This window comes from Scyliorhinus torazame, chromosome 6 (assembly GCF_047496885.1).
Source record: "Scyliorhinus torazame isolate Kashiwa2021f chromosome 6, sScyTor2.1, whole genome shotgun sequence".
Classification (NCBI taxonomy): domain Eukaryota; kingdom Metazoa; phylum Chordata; class Chondrichthyes; order Carcharhiniformes; family Scyliorhinidae; genus Scyliorhinus; species Scyliorhinus torazame.
Window position 1 is genome coordinate 285074205 of NC_092712.1, and position 16163 is coordinate 285090367.

At 45.9% G+C, this 16163-nt stretch overlaps 1 protein-coding gene across 7 annotated transcripts in view; it reads left to right on the forward strand.

Moving 5' to 3' along the window:
• Nucleotides 1–16163, forward strand: part of LOC140425471 (catenin delta-2-like) — a 1686689-nt gene that overhangs the window by 970660 nt on the left and 699866 nt on the right. For all 7 annotated transcript variants that reach the window (XM_072509780.1, XM_072509779.1, XM_072509782.1 and 4 more), the window contains one exon: nt 6560–6672. In XM_072509780.1, coding sequence (XP_072365881.1) covers nt 6560–6672 — 113 coding nt within the window. The remainder of the gene's footprint in view (nt 1–6559; nt 6673–16163) is intronic.

Genomic DNA, 16163 nt, shown 5'->3' on the forward strand with positions numbered 1-16163 from the left:
GCACCAAAGGCCTTTCCCGCCAGCCGGTGGAGCGCAAACCACTCCGGCACGGGCCTAGCCCCTCAAGGTGAGGGCTTGGCCCCTAAAGGTGCGGAGAAGTCCGCACCTTTGGGGCAGCCCGACGCCGGAGTGGTCCCTGCCACTCCATTACGCCGGAACTCCCCACCCCGCCGGGTAGGGGAGAATCCCGGCCCAGGTTTGTAAATTTAAACACAATTCATTTTTAGTAATAACAGTAACTCTGAATAAATAGGCAGCAATTACAACCGGTTAACTATTATCTAATTCTTAACCCCTCCACCCCTCTTTAACTCGCCGCCACCTTCTACACACTCACAAGACAGACAGAGAGTGAAAAGAGGACTGCAAAGATAAAAGAATATGTAAAAGGTCTCAAAATATCTCCGCAGGTTCAGAAAATAGCAGATAGGTGACACTTCTGGAAATGAAATGAAATGAAAATCGCTTATTGTCACAAGTAGGCTTCAATGAAGTTACTGTGAAAAGCCCCTAGTCGCCACATTCCGGCGCCTGTTCGGGGAAGGGAGATAGAGAGAGAGACATCAGCTCACAGCATCTCCTCTCAGAATCTAGGACCAACTGTCCCTTCCTGGGTTCTCTGAAAACCATCCCACACAGGTAGGACCCAATCACCGCCTGTCGCCAGCTATAATACCACCTTTGGCCAAATCATTGGCTGCCAGCCAACCAATCAAACTGAAATCCTCTGACCTCTCGGGTGCCAGAAAGTCTGGGTTCTGCTCTTCAAAAGCTAAACCTCCATAGCACAGTGTACTATTTCGCAACTTTTGAGTTCCTCACTTTTCCTGCTCAACTTAAAGGTAAATGTCCATTAAATATCCATGGATCAAAAACTGACAATGATCAAGTAAAAGAAATGGGAAATAAGGGAATCAACAAGAAGGGTCCTTACAACAGACACCTCTGCCTCTTACACCTCCTCCAGCATACTGGTTTCATGTTCTTCACTTTGTGCTCACCTCGATCTATCTCCGCTCATAAGTCCACTGCTGTATGTGTCTCTGGTGATGCTTGCTGCCTCAAAAGCTGGTGATGGTGTGCCCTCAAAAGCTGGTGATGGTGTGCCTCGTCCTTGTGACTGAGTTTGGCATCCTCTCTGGGAAGGGATGGGGTGGTGGAGAACCATAGTTCCGAGGTCTTTGAGGGAAACACCAGACAATCACGAGATGGAGTCGTGTAAAGCATTCCCATTCCCATTGATCTTCTTCAAAAGCCATGCCTAAATCGGTCTGGCGGAAGTCAGTTTGTCCCATGCTGGCCACCTTCATAACCTAGGATCATCCATCGCAACTAGTGGCCAAGGCACCATTCTGTTCCCCCTCTTCCATCACCTATGATGTCCCACCAACCCCACGGCCATGCGCACTCAGGTGGGCGGACTCGCCGACATCCATGCATGCATCATGGTGGAATCTGCGCGATAGCCATTACCCTCCCCTCCACAGATCTTTCAGATTTGGGGTCCCATCCCTGATCTTCACTAGCTCCCTGGGTGTTGTGGGCTCTCCTGAAAGGAAAGAGGAAAAGGGTAATGCGTAGGCTCATCGAGGCATGGAAAATGGAGATGTCGCCAAGTTGCCTCTTCCCCCAGGTCCTCCATTCATATTCACATAGCCTGTTTCACCTAGGCCATGGACAAATGCTTCTGTAGCACGGCTCTGCATCATGTGTCCACCAGAGACGAGTCATGCTGCATACAGCAAAGCCACGCTGTATGTGTTATAGGAATATCTCACTCATCTTGCCATAGTGCAGACGTTCACTGAAGCGCTTATGACACTGGATCCAGCTCCTCTGGTAATAGCCTGAGGTGCTGACCAACTCAGCTACTTGAGCTAGGCTGCCTTGGTGGTACTGAGAGGCAGCCTATGCCCCAATGGCAACTGGACATCCCTGTGGGCCTCCACCTGCTGCAGCAGTAACTTCGGCTCATGTTCAAGCAAGCTGGGCATGGCCCACTCTAGGCATTCCTTGCTACTCTGGGCATGGACCATCCTGGAATAAGCAAAGAGGAGGCACATGAGCCAGACTGTGTGGTTGTCGTAACTTTCCTTGACCTGAACTTCATGGGGTTTAACGGCCGTGAGGGGAAGGAGCTGGTCTGTTTGTCATGGGAGGAAAAGGTTTGGCTGACACAGTGTTGATAGTTTAGACATTGCGTTGTAAGCCATGTCCTCGATCGTAAACGTTGTTCGGGTCCTGGGTCCGAGTGGTATTCGTGGCCTGCTTTGTAGCATTTTGGGGGGTAGGTCTGGAACTGCTAAATGTGCTACATCCTCCAAAGGGGAATGCATTGAGATGGGTGTTGTGGGTGTGAGAGGGTCTCAGTTGCAGTGGCAGGTGCAGCAGCTAAACCGTGTTTCTGTGGTCATTTACGGAACTGAGGGAGTGGCTGCATGATGTTTCTTTCAAAATCAGAGACTGTCAGGGGTGAGCAGCAAAAGATTGGTGCAGCAGGTGTTCAAAGGGTAGGACAGAGTGGACAATATTTGTTTATGTTAAGAGCACGGCTGATGGAAAATGCCGAGTTCTTCAATTCCCAGAAGGGAAATTTGCAACAGTTGCCCTGAACTGTATTTTTGCAGTTGGCTCTCATATGAGAAAGGCTTTGTAATCCAGAGAATGATGTCCCAGATGTTTTGTGACGATTTTAATAAAAGAAATGTTTATTAAGAAATGGAATACAAAGCAATAAAGTAAACTAGATGTACACTTAACTGGGACAATGGTTATACACTGTATCACTAATTTAAACAGTTCCAAACAATCCTGACTTAACAAGCTCAGAGCCAACACTCCCCAAACTGTTTCACAACACCGTATAGATTTTAATATCTATAAAAATCAAGTGACTGTTACCACACAATGCGGTTACATCTCTTGGGTTCACTTCTGAGGTAAGTCAGCAGCATGCTGGGAGCTAAACAGTTATTCATGCTATAGGGTGGTATCTATCTAAGAACCAGCTCACGGCATAGGTTTAGTATTGCCTTAAATATGATTTTTCCCCTTTGATGACCTAACTTCTTTAGCACTCTGTTCCCCCTAGACTTAAGTACCTTACATACCTTGATTTTAGTTTTTTGAGTTTAAAGCAAAGTAAACTCACCTTATGAAACTTTCTTTGACGCCTCGTCCTTGCACTTTATGGGTAAAATTCTCCACCTTGCAACGCTGCAAACGTGAACCATAATCGGGCGGAGAATTGGGCGTCCGGCCAAAATCAATGTTCGTATCTGGTGCCGATTGAGGTGTCTTGCTCCGGGCCCTCGCTGATGGCGATAACCAGGTTTGCGTCCCACAGCGGTGGTGGCATGGCAAAACCGGAATTTGTATGCATTAAAATGTGATTTGCGGGTTGGACACAATATGCTTTGCCCTTCCATGATGCTCCGCTCCTCAGACAGAGGTCTCGCAGACGTGAATTACAACAAGTATTTACAAATGTGGACTGAGCGCCATGGATGTGGAGGGGGGGAGTGGGAGGACAGATTTTTTTTTTAAAACCGTCGGACTTGCTAGGGGATGGCTGCTTGGGCCCGGGGCAGTAACGGGTAGTGCCTTGGTGCCAGGTCCGTGAACTTGGAGTGTCCCCCTCGGGATCGGGATGGCCTAGCTCAGACCACCATTGCTGCAGTCTGTCTTTGAAAAGCACCCCTTTGGTGCTGCTTACAGGCCACTGGCTGCTCACACTGCTGAATGCTGCCTGTGTCTTTTAAATGCTCAGAAGGCCTCTGATCATCTGGGAGCCCACCCGGGCTGCCCCCCTGGACAACCCATAACCCAGCTGGATCATCAAGGGCCAAGCTCAATCAGGAGCCCTCCAGGTGTTGGCACTCCTCAGAAGCGCTGTCCCATTGCAAAAGAAGCAGAGGATCAGCAGAGCTCACGCCAACCAGAGTATACCTGTACCACAGCCTTTGGCACCCTCCCTGGTGGGCAGAGCACTCACCAGTGGCCCCCATCCCTTTGGATCACCAGCTGTCTCCTCCTGGTGAGACTGGCAGTGCTGACCGCCTCTGCCACCACCACCACTGGAGGACAGACCAGCAGCCCACAGTGGGGAAGAGGGTGTCCCTCCGCTCCTCACTGGCATGAAGCTGTGGATCCACTTTGGACTCCCAACCTCGGGGGGCAGGTCTTCTCTGCGCCACCTTGGTGGCTGTGAGAGTGTGTGATAAGTGGAGCACTTAAATACAGTCCCAGCTGCCAGGCTCTTTGGTGCTAACTCTGGCCCCAGCAGGATTGATCGGAATTTGATTCAGCAGAGTGCTGGCCCATCAGCATGTCTTGAGATTCTTCACAAATAGCGCCCCCAATGGGAATGCGAACCACACGGAGTTCAGTTCTGGTGTCACCACTTAGTCTCCCAAATGGAGAATTTTGCCCGATATCCCTTTTTTTGAACTCTAAACAACTTATTCAAATCTATCCATGTTCTGCACCCCACCCCCGCTTACAAACCTGCCTGAGGTAAACATCGGTTTACAGTGCTGCTAAGCTCATTTACATATTAAACTTATTAGTTCCATTCACACTGTCCCTGCCTTCATTATCTTACGTATTCCCACAATTTAAAATATATAACCAGAACATTACCAGCAGATGATAGTCAAATTTCTTGGATTTCCCGGATATTCTCATGACATTTAGAATGTTAACGCCATCAATACATGTTGGTTTAACTAAGGCCGTGCTGTCAATGACCAGCTCACACTGGGAAACAATGGCCTGTAACTTGCGTGGAATGGCATTCAGAGTTGGATTACCATTCCACGCCGAGTATTTTACATTGAAATCCAGACACTCCTTTCTCGCTCGATCTTTCGCCTCATGCCAGATGAGAATAGCAGATCATAGAATCTACGGCACGGAGACAAGCCTTCGGTCCAAAACTGGTCCATGCCAACAAAAAAGCCCTTCTAAGCTAACCACATTTGCCTGCAATAGAATCATAGAAACAGCAGATGCTGTTGAGGACAGCAGAGTGGGAGGCAAGGAAGCCTCAAATCTGGATCCATTTTTATTGATGCAATTTGACCTTATGTCGGAATGCAAACCGCATTCTGTGAAGTAATAGTTATTCTGTATATGGTGAGGTTGGTTGAAGGATAAATTTTCGTCAGGCCATCGGGGACACCCCTACCTTTCTTCAATACAGTACTGTGGGATCTTCTACCTACATCAGAGTGGGCAGATGTGACTTGTTTGAAGTCTCAACCTCCAATAGTGCAACGTTCCATCAGTACTACATTGGAGTATCAGCCTATATTGTGAGTTCAGTCTGTGGGGTGGGAGACCCAAAACCTTTTGGCTCAGTTTTGGCTGAGCCATAGTCACTAGCATGCAGTTATGACAAAACTATTGATTTGACTTGGACAGAGGTAACAGGCAGTTTGAGGAAAATAGGCTGCCACCAAAAACTGGTGTCAGATGGTTATGTGGTGGCTCAATGTTCACACATATATGTCTGCAGGTCACAAAGATCTACCAATCCTGCAGTCGTTTACTGAGCTAACAGAATATACCTTGATTGAAGGAGACCAGGGTGAGGGTGATCTTTTCTTGCTCATTCCCCAACCCCCGCAAGCCTCCCACCCCAACCTGCATGAACCTCCATTGATTTAACAGTAAAATCTACTAGAGAGAACAGTTTGAGAAAAACCTAACAAACTCAGCGAACTGCTTCATTCCCCATCAGTGCCAACCAGTCTGCAAGTAATTGAGAATCGGAGTGAAATGTGGTTCTACCCCAATTATAATCTTGTGTCAGCTGTGGCTTAGTGGGAAAATGTTGGCACTGAATTAGGTTGTGGCTTCATGGCCCAATTCAGCACATCATCTGGATTGAAACTCCAGTGGAGGACAGCGGGGGGTGATGCACTATTGGAGATACCATCTTTTGGATGAGGGGTTCAACCAAGGCCTCCCTGGCCTCACAGGTGGACCAAAAAGATCTTCTGGCACTATTTCAAAGAGCAGGAGGGCTCCCCCAGTGTGCTGGAATACCTCCACCGGCATCATCTTTTAAAAATTGGTTATTTCCTCTCTATCATCTGGCAGTCTTGAAGGTCATGCTGTGCACAGATTGGCTGCCACATTCCCCATATTACAACCCTGGCTATACACATCAAAGGGCTCAATTGTCAGTAAAACATATTGGCACATCCTGAAGATGTGAAAGGCACTACATAAATGCAGCTCTCTCTTTATCTGTGCCATGTGTGAGCCGCATTCTCTTTGGGAATGCTTGAGATGCAATTATGTCAGATATATCACCAGTGAAAGTCGAAAGAAAAGGACTTTTCTCAACAGGACTGTTTTTTATTGATCAGTTTTCTGTTTAACTGCCATTGTGCAGATCTACAATCGTCTGTGTTCTGACTCAGTGATGTGATCTAACAGCAGTCTAAAGGAGGAATTTCTCATGTGCCCTGCCCCAGCCCCATCTCAATCCTTCATTTCTCCTTTTCCCATGACTGATGTCGCTTTCTGTCTTTCTTTCTTCCCATTGCAGGAGCTGCAGTTTGAGAGACTAACCAGAGAGCTGGAGGCCGAGCGCCAGATTGTCGCCAGCCAGTTGGAGCGATGCAAACTGGGATCTGACACAGGCAGCATGAGCAGCATTAGGTATGGACTAAACTGTCTCGGTAAGGTGCTCGCTCCTGGCACCGTGTAATTGTATGTCATTTTTGCAGCAGGCTTCGAGGTGTCCTCAGAGTGAAGGTTTTATGTGTGGACATTTGATCCAACAGGCAAAGGTGCTGGGTTATTCAGGGGATGGAGGCGGGGGTGGGGAGTTGGTTGGTGGAGAAGAGGAGAACTGTTACAGGTTTTGTGTTGAAGGTGTTCCCACACTGCTTTAGCATCCTTATCCCATTCGAAATATATATATTTTTTAATTTAGAGTATCCAATTCTTTTTTTTTTCAATTAAGGGGCAGTTTAGCATGGCCAATTCCCTTACCCTGCACATCTTTTTGGGATGTGGGGGTGAGACCCACGCAGACACAGGGAAGAATGTGCAAATTCCACACAGACAGTGACCCAGGGCTGGGGTCGAACCCGGGTCCTTGGCTCCGTGAGGCAGCTGTGCTAACCACCGCGCCACCGAGCCGCCCTTCCATTCAAAATATTTGCAGTCGAGGAAAACTTCCAGTGCACCAGGAATTGGCGATACAACGGAGCAGAGTTTGATGACTCACATTCCTGACTTTCCTCTCACTGTGGGGAATCTTGAATGTGAACTACTGTCGTAAAACCCAGTTAGCTCACCAGCATGTTTGGCTGCCTGTGGAAGTGTCTGTCTAGAGCAGGTCTTCATCAGGATGAGGGCCCATGCAGCCTCAATCCACTCAATCATGTAATAGAACTGAGGAGCAGGGTCTAGAGCAATTTAACGTCTGGATGCTGCTCAAACATTCACGCTATTCCACTCAAGGTACCAAAAGATACAAACACACATGTATAGATATATGATAGATGGATATATGTTGCATATGTATGGATATATGTATAGTAATTATTTAGCTAAAATATGGATTTATATCGTTAGATATAAATTTTATAGATATGTAGACACTGAGATCAATGTAGAAAAATATAGATAAATTAATATTATATATATATAGAGGGAAGGTACATTGCATGAATTCCATTATTTATATATATACATACAAAGTATTGTCAAGCATTCTGCTGCGTCAATGACCTTTGTGCTGATGGAATATGCCTTTGGTGTGTCTGAGATAAAATGGATTGTACATCACCAGATTAAAACACGACGGAATTAATTTACCTTCTTGCAGATACTAGCTCTGTCTCAGAGGAATATCTCAATGTTATGATGCACCCTGGCAATTCATTGTTTATTTCAGAATCTGTGTGGCTCTTCTCACCCTACTCGTGGCTGTTTTACAATCCTTCCCACTTTACCTGGGTTTGGGGTGTGGTCAGGTGTGTTGACACAAGTGCCATGGGTCAGGGGTGGAATTGGCATTCCAACACTGGGAGCAAAAAGATAAGCTTCTTGATGTGACGCAAGATTGTAGAGCAGGTGATTGTGATCTCAGTAGCCCGTTCTGCATCTCCTCCACTGACGTCAATAGAAATAACATTTCGGAAAGATATAAACAGGCACAAATAGTCTGTACAGAATTCAAAATGGTGCGCAAGCGGTAAATGGTAGTGCGTTTGAACAGTTTTTTATTTGTTACCGTTGAGAGTTGATGCAGAGGGCTACAGAAGAATTGTCTTATAAACAAGCTGGTTTGTTACAAATGTTAGACATGTAGTGAATTGTGCAAATGACTTTTCAATTTGCAATAGTTTCTGATACATTCCCAATGCCTTGGATCTTATACCTCCTACTATGAAAACGACCTTGCCTTAACTTCATCTTGTTGAAGGACGCTGCTTAAACGATTGAACAGCTGAAACAACGGTTTATTGTCAAGCTTCATTATCCTTTCCTTGTTTGTTTTTGCAAAGAGTTTTCTGCCTGCTTAGGTTACCAGCAATTTTTAAGCAAACCCCGGGTTGCTGGTAACTGGGCGCAGGGTGGTGCAGTGGGTGGGAAAAACTGTGTGGATGCTGCTAGCCCCCAGGCCGGCTTCCTCCCCATATTTTTTGGCTGCTTAGTAAAAGAAATTTGAAGGGACAGGTCCCACAATGCCTTGCTGATAGGGCAGGCTCAATTTTCAAAAGACCGAGGAATTTTTTTTTAAAGGACCCCCAATGCAAGCAGTTCAAAACTGACCTCCCCTCCCGCCGCCACCAATGGATCCCCCTGTCCCCCGGCCCATGGAACCGCCTCATGAAACACCCATCCCCTTCACCAGCCCCCCTCCCCCCCAGTATCTGCCTCCAGGCACTGTCCGGGATCTGGCCCCTGACATTGCCAAGTTGTCCTGAATTGTTCCCTCCACCTCCGTCCTCACGCTCCCTGCATTGCTCACCCAACATTTCCATTCCCACTGCAATTGGACAACGGACAGACTCGTTATTTGATTGGATGACTCTTGGCTGGCATTCATATTGCCTTTTCTTTCCCGGTTCCAATATTATCATAAACCCCCTCCTTAGATTGCTCCCAGAAATAGGAACATAAGAACTAGGAGCAGGAGTAGGCTATCTGGCCTCTCGAGCCTGCTCTGCCATTCAATGAGATCATGGCTGATCTTTTGTGGACTCAGCTCCCCTTTCCGGCCCGAACACCATATCCCTTAATCCCGTTATTCTTCAAAAAACTATCTATCTTTATCTTAAAAACATTTACTGAAGGAGCCTCTACTGCTTCACTGGGCAAGGAATTCCATAGATTCACAACCCTTTGGTGAAGAAGTTCCTCCTAAACTCAGTCCTAAATCTACTTCCCCTTATTTTGAGGCTATGCCCCCTAGTTCTGCTTTCACCCGCCAGTGGAAACAACCTGCCCGCATCTATCCTATCTATTCCCTTCATAATTTTATATGTTTCTATAAGATCCCCCCTCATCCTTCTAAATTCCAACGAGTACAGTCCCAGTCTACTCAACCTCCCCCCGTAATCCAATCCCTTCAGCTCTGGGATTAGCCTAGTGAATCTCCTCTGCACACCCTCCACTGCCAGTACGTCCTTTCTCAAGTAAGGAGACCAAAACTGAACACAATACTCCAGGTGTGGCCTCACTAACACCTTATACAATTGCAGCATAACCTTCCTAGTCTTTAACTCCATCCCTCTCGCAATGAAGGACAAAATTCCATTTGCCTTCTTAATCACCTGTTGCACCTGTAAACCAACTTTTTGCGACTCATGCACTAGCACACCCAGGTCTCTCTGCACAGCAGCATGTTTTAATATTTTATCATTTAAATAATAATCCCTTTTGCTGTTATTCCTACCAAAATGGATAACCTCACATTTGTCAACATTGTATTCCATCTGCCAGACCTTAGCCCATTCACTTAGCCTATCCAAATCCCTCTGCAAACTTCCAGTATCCTCTGCACTTTTTGTTTTACCACTTATCGTAGTGTCATCTGCAAACTTGGACACATTGCCCTTGGTCCCCAACTCCAAATCATCTATGTAAATTGTAAACAGTTGTGGGCCCAACACTGATCCCTGAGGGATACCACTAGCTACTGATTGCCAACCAGAGAAACACCCATTAATCCCCACTCTTTGCTTTCTATTAATTAACCAATCCTCTATCCATGCTACTACTTTCCCCTTAATGCCATGCATCTTTATCTTATGCAGCAACCTTTTGTGTGGCACCTTGTCAAAGGCTTTCTGGAAATCCAGATATACCACATCCATTGGCTCCCCGTTATCTACCGCACTGTTAATGTCCTCACAAAATTCCACTAAATTAGTTAGGCACGACCTGCCCTTTATGAACCCATGCTGCGTCTGCCCAATGGGACAATTTCCATCCAGATGCCTCGCTATTTCTTCCTTGATGATAGATTCCAGCATCTTCCTGACTACCGAAGTTAAGCTCACTGGCCTATAATTACCCGCTTTCTGCCTACCTCCTTTTTTAAACAGTGGTGTCACGTTTGCTAATTTCCAATCCGCCGGGACCACCCCAGAGTCTAGTGAATTTTGGTAAATTATCACTAGTGCATTTGCAATTTCCCTAGCCATCTCTTTTAGCACTCTGGGATGCATTCCATCAGGGCCAGGAGACTTGTCTACCTTTAGCCCCATTAGCTTGCCCATCACTACCTCCTTGGTGATAACAATCCTCTCAAGGTCCTCACCTGTCATAGCCTCATTTCCATCAGTCACTGGCATGTTATTTGTGTCTTCCACTGTGAAGACCGACCCAAAAAAGCTGTTCAGTTCCTCAGCCATTTCCTCATCTCCCATCTCATCCTCTAAAGGACCAATATTTACCTTAGCCACTCTTTTTTGTTTTATATATTTGTAGAAACTTTTACTATCTGTTTTTATATTCTGAGCAAATTTACTCTCATAATCTATCTTACTCTTCTTTATAGCTTTTTTAGTAGCTGTCTGTTGCCCCCCAAGATTTCCCAGTCCTCTAGTCTCCCACTAATCTTTGCTACTTTGTATGTTTTTTTCTTCAATTTGATACTCTCCCTTATTTCCTCAGATATCCACGGTCGATTTTCCCTCTTTCTACCGTCCTTCCTTTTTGTTGGTATAAACCTTTGCTGAGCACTGTGAAAAATTGCTTGGAAGGTTCTCCACTGTTCCTCAACTGTTTCACCATAAAGTCTTTGCTCCCAGTCTACCTTAGCTAGTTCTTTTCTCATCCCATTGTAATCTCCTTTGTTTAAGCACAAAACACTAGTGCTTGATTTTACCTTCTCACCCTCCATCTATATTTTAAATTCCACCATATTGTGATCGCTCCTTCCGAGAGGATCCCTGGGAATAAATCTTGCATGCTTGATAACATCAGGACATTCCCAGAACCTTTACAACCTTGTACTCACTTCAATTATTAACTATTCTGCTCATAAACTAACTGATACATGTCTGGGAGTCACAAGACCAAAGGCAGCAAGTGATCACAAAAGGTATTCTACTGGATAATGAGTCAGGTGTTAATGGTAATTTACTGTATGGATCACTGGCTTGGGTCACTGAAGCTGAAACGGGAGCTTTTCCTTCTGAAGAAGGGCTGATCACCTTAACTTAGTTCCCTTCTCATTCAGTAAAGAGTGATACTGCCCACTCTACAGGCGGAAAATGCAGCATGGTAATATGGAGGGTGGTATTTGCTGCCCACAGGTATTGACACCTGCATCAACTCTGCAGGCCTCCAACAACATTGTTCGCTTCCTACAACTAGGGACTGAAGTGCAGGGTCCTTGACTCGCTGAGTTGTGCCATTTGTGTTGATCGCAATTTGGCACTTCTATCCTCATTTGGAGTAGGTGTATGTGGAAACCATTAATCCCTTCCTACTTTGTATCCGATAACAGATTAATCTGGTGGTAACTTTATCACTTTGATTGCATAAAACTTCCCGCCAGGATAGTATACTCCTAATCAACACTAGATTGACCTAGCGGCATTACATGATGCATCATTGTTCATGATTGTTAATGTTAGCTTTAGGGCGGGAAATGAAACTTTGGTGTCATAACCGTGTATTTGATGTGTGACTGAGTATGTGTGTAAGAGAGGGAGAGAGAGAGGCACCAGGATTCTCCGGTTATTGGGATTAACTTTTCCCGTCAACGGTACACTCCTGCCCACGGGTTTCCCGCCAGCGTGGGGTGGTTGCATTGGGAAATCCCATTGACAAGCGGCAGGAAGATACAATCCCGCTGACAGCGAACGGCGCACCACCAAGAAACACACAGCCGGGGGACCGGAGAATCTAGCCCAGGGTTACCAATTCTGACCGGAAATATTCTTGGAAGCTTCATCACATGATTTTTCACCTACAACCAGCCCATCCAGTCAGACATTCTTTACCCTGTCGCCTATATTTTTATAACTAAGAAGCCACTGTGTCACATTGTCACAAGACTCCAGGGATACACAGCAAAGTTGTCACCCCCTACACACAGAGAGAGAGAGACAGAGCCAGAGAATGGGATTTTTCAGCCCACCCTATGCCAGGATCGTCCAGTCCATCTGAAAGATGTTTGACTGGCCAGCTGCATACCCACAGCTGGGCCGGAAAACCCCACCACGACAGGTGGGAAAATCCAACCACGGCAGGGCCGGAAAGTCCCACCACGACAGGGCCGGAATATCCCGGCCAGAGACTGGCCACATGGTCAACTCATACTTAGTTTGTCATTCTTCTGATCGTCAATGCTTCACCACAACCAGAAATTAAGGATTACATTTGCTGCCCATATCTTCATTCACACCTCGTCCCTTTCACCCATTCCCTCGTGCTCACCAACCTGCATCGACTGCTGGTTACGTTCTCGGTGCCAGAGTAGGAAATCTCCCATGTGGTAAATTCTCCCGCAGTAACCCATGGGAATCATGTGAGCAAGTGGAAGTGTATTGTACAGCTGGTGCCATTCATTTCCTGCGAACCACAAAGTATGAGCTTCAATTTCATTAATGTGTAGCTCACTTGTGCAAAGGAATTTCCAGCTGCTTGGCTGGCAAACGAACAAACGGATATTTGTAATGTGATGACAACAATAATTTGCATTCATGAAGCAGTAAATATCCCAAGGTGCATTCACACCCACAGAAGCATGACCAAAGCAAAATTGATGTGAAGCCACATGCGATGTTACGATAGGTGATCAAATGCCTGCTCAAAGTGGTATCTCTAAGAAACATCTTAAAGGAAGAGAGGGTGGTGGAGTGGTATTGGGAGAAAATTCAAAAGCTTTAGACTTAAGGAGCTGAAGACATGGCTGCCATTGGTGGGGGTGAAGAAAAATGGGGATGTACAAGAGATAAGAATTGGAGAAGTGTGGATGGCCCAGAGGGTAATAGGACTGGAGGGATGTTTGAGGCCATCGGACAATTTGAACGCAAGAATTTTAAAACGGAGGCACTACCAGACTTGGAGCCAACATAGGTCAGTGAACATAGATGAGATGGCAGAATGGGACTACTATGGGATAAGGAGGTCTGGTGCATCTGGGATGGACTAGCACTATCGGGACACTACGAGCACCTATAATGTGTACAACATTAATAGTTCTGCTTGTACTTCAGCCCTTCTCCCATCAGGGCAGAGGGAACAAACAGATGTGGCTAAATTATGGCAGCTAATTCTAATGCCATTATTTCAACCTTCAGTTCCAACTACAATCGTTAATGATTGACTTGTTATGATTTCTGGAGGAAAACCAAAAACCAAAATAACCAAATTTACGGAATAACCCCCAAATGAAGAAATTACCAATAAGATTCCATTTATTGTAACTTTTACCCAAACACGAATCACAACCAATACAAATTAAACATGAATTTATGGGCGAATGAAGCTTCGAATAAAAAGGTAAAAAAGCTGATATGAGACAAAAGTTAAAAGTCGCCATAGTCCCCGAGGACCATGGGCTGCTCTCCCCTTTTTGAGAGATGCTGTCTGGTGGTGGTTTAACCTGAGGGTCACCACACCTCAGGCAAGGGGCAAGGTTGAGAAAGCGGGGCCTTCATAGATAACCACAGCCAGTACGGGAATTGAACCCACACCGTTGGTGACACTTCACATCATGAACTAGCCTTTCGCCAACTGAGCTAATCAACCCCCAAAACGTCGATATAACAAACATATGGTTGGAATTAATGGGTCCTTTTCCGATTGGCAGGCAGTGACTAGTGGGGGTAAGGCAGGGATCTGTGCTAGGACCTGGGTGGCTCGGTAGCACAGTGGTTAGCACTGCTGCTTCACAGAACCAGGGTCCCAGGTCGACTCCGCACTGTCTGTGTGGAGTCTGCACGTTCTCCCTGGGTCTGCGTGGGTTTCCTCCGGGTACTCTGGTTTCCTCCCACAAGTCCCGAAAGAAGTGCTTGTTAGATGAATTGGACATTCTGAATTCTTCCTCTGTGTACCCGAACAGGCGCTGGAATGTGGCGACTGGGGGATTTTCACAGTAACTTCATTGCAGTGTTAATGTAAGCCTACTTGTGACAATAAAGATTATTATAACTATTCTTACAGGACTCCAATTATATATTAATGATTTGGACGAGGGAACTAAATGCAATATTTCCAAATTTGCAGATGATACAAAGTTGGGTGGGAGGGTGAGTTGTGAGGAGGATGCAGAGATTCTTCCACAGGATTTGAACAGGCTAGTTCAAGTGAGTGGGCATTTGCATAGCAGATGCAATGTAACATGGATAAATACGAGGTTATCCACTTTGGTAGCAAAAATAGAAAGGCAGATTATTATTTGAATGGGTGTGAATTGAGAGAGGTGGATACTCAGTGAGACCTTGGTGTCCTCAATCGCTGGCTTTGAAAGCAGACCAAGGCAGGCCAGCAGCACGATTCAATTCCCGTACCAGCCTCCCCGAACAGGCGCCGGAATGTGGCGACTAGGGGTTTTTCACAGTAACTTCATTTGAAGCCTATTTGTGACAATAAGTGATTTTCATTTCATTTCATGCACCAGTCATTGAAAGTAAGCGTGAAGGTACAGCAGGCAGTAAAGACGGCAAATGGTATGTTGGCCTTCATAGCGAGAGGATTTGAGTATAGGAATAGGGATGTTTTACTACAATTGTACAGAGCATTGGTGAGGCCACACCAGGAGTATTGTGTGCAGTTTAGGTGTCCTTATCTGAAGAAGGATGTTCTTGTTATGGAGGGAGTGCAGCAAAGGTTTATCAGGCTGATTCCTGGGATGGCGGGAGTGTCATACAAGGAGAGACTAAATCGGTTAGGATCTGGAGTTTAGAAGAGTGAGGGGAGATCTCCTAGAAACTTATAAAATTCTAACAGGATTAGACGGGGTCGATTCAGAAAGAATGTTTCCGATAGTGGGGGAGTCCAGAACTAGGGGTCATAATTTGAGGACAAGGGGTAAACCTTTTAGGACTGAAGTGAGGATAAATTTTTTCATCCAGACAGTGGTGAATCTGTGGCATTCACTACCGCAAAAGTAGTTGAGGCAAAAACATTGTGTAATTTCAAGAAGGAATTAGATAGAGCTCTTGGGGCTAAATGGATCAAGGGATATGGAGGAAGTCGGGATCAGAGTATTGAACTCAATGATCAGCCATGATCACAATGAATAGTGGAGCAGGCTTGAGAGGGCTAATGGCCTCCTCCTACTTCTATTTTCTAAGTATGTTTCTATGTATATCTTACAAAACCATAAATACTTGCATCACTCGCCGCAGACGTGTGGCAGTGCCAAAGTTCTGTAGCTTGGCCTTTGGTCGGTAGCATTTCTCACTTTCCCACTCAATTAATTAGGCCCTCACGTTGTGTTAACTGGCAGCCGTATTCTATCCGAGCTCCCAGGAGATAGTCCACATCAGAATGGCACACTTCTGCAGAATCTCCTTCGCTAGGTCATGGCAGTCTCCATGGCACAGATTCCCCAGAGACTCATTTATCCATCCCTCTCATGAACCCTGTTAAACAGTCTGGTCGACTCTGGGGAAAATTGAAGCAACAACAGTAAAATTGTCCAATTTACAATCCCTACTCTAACCTTATCT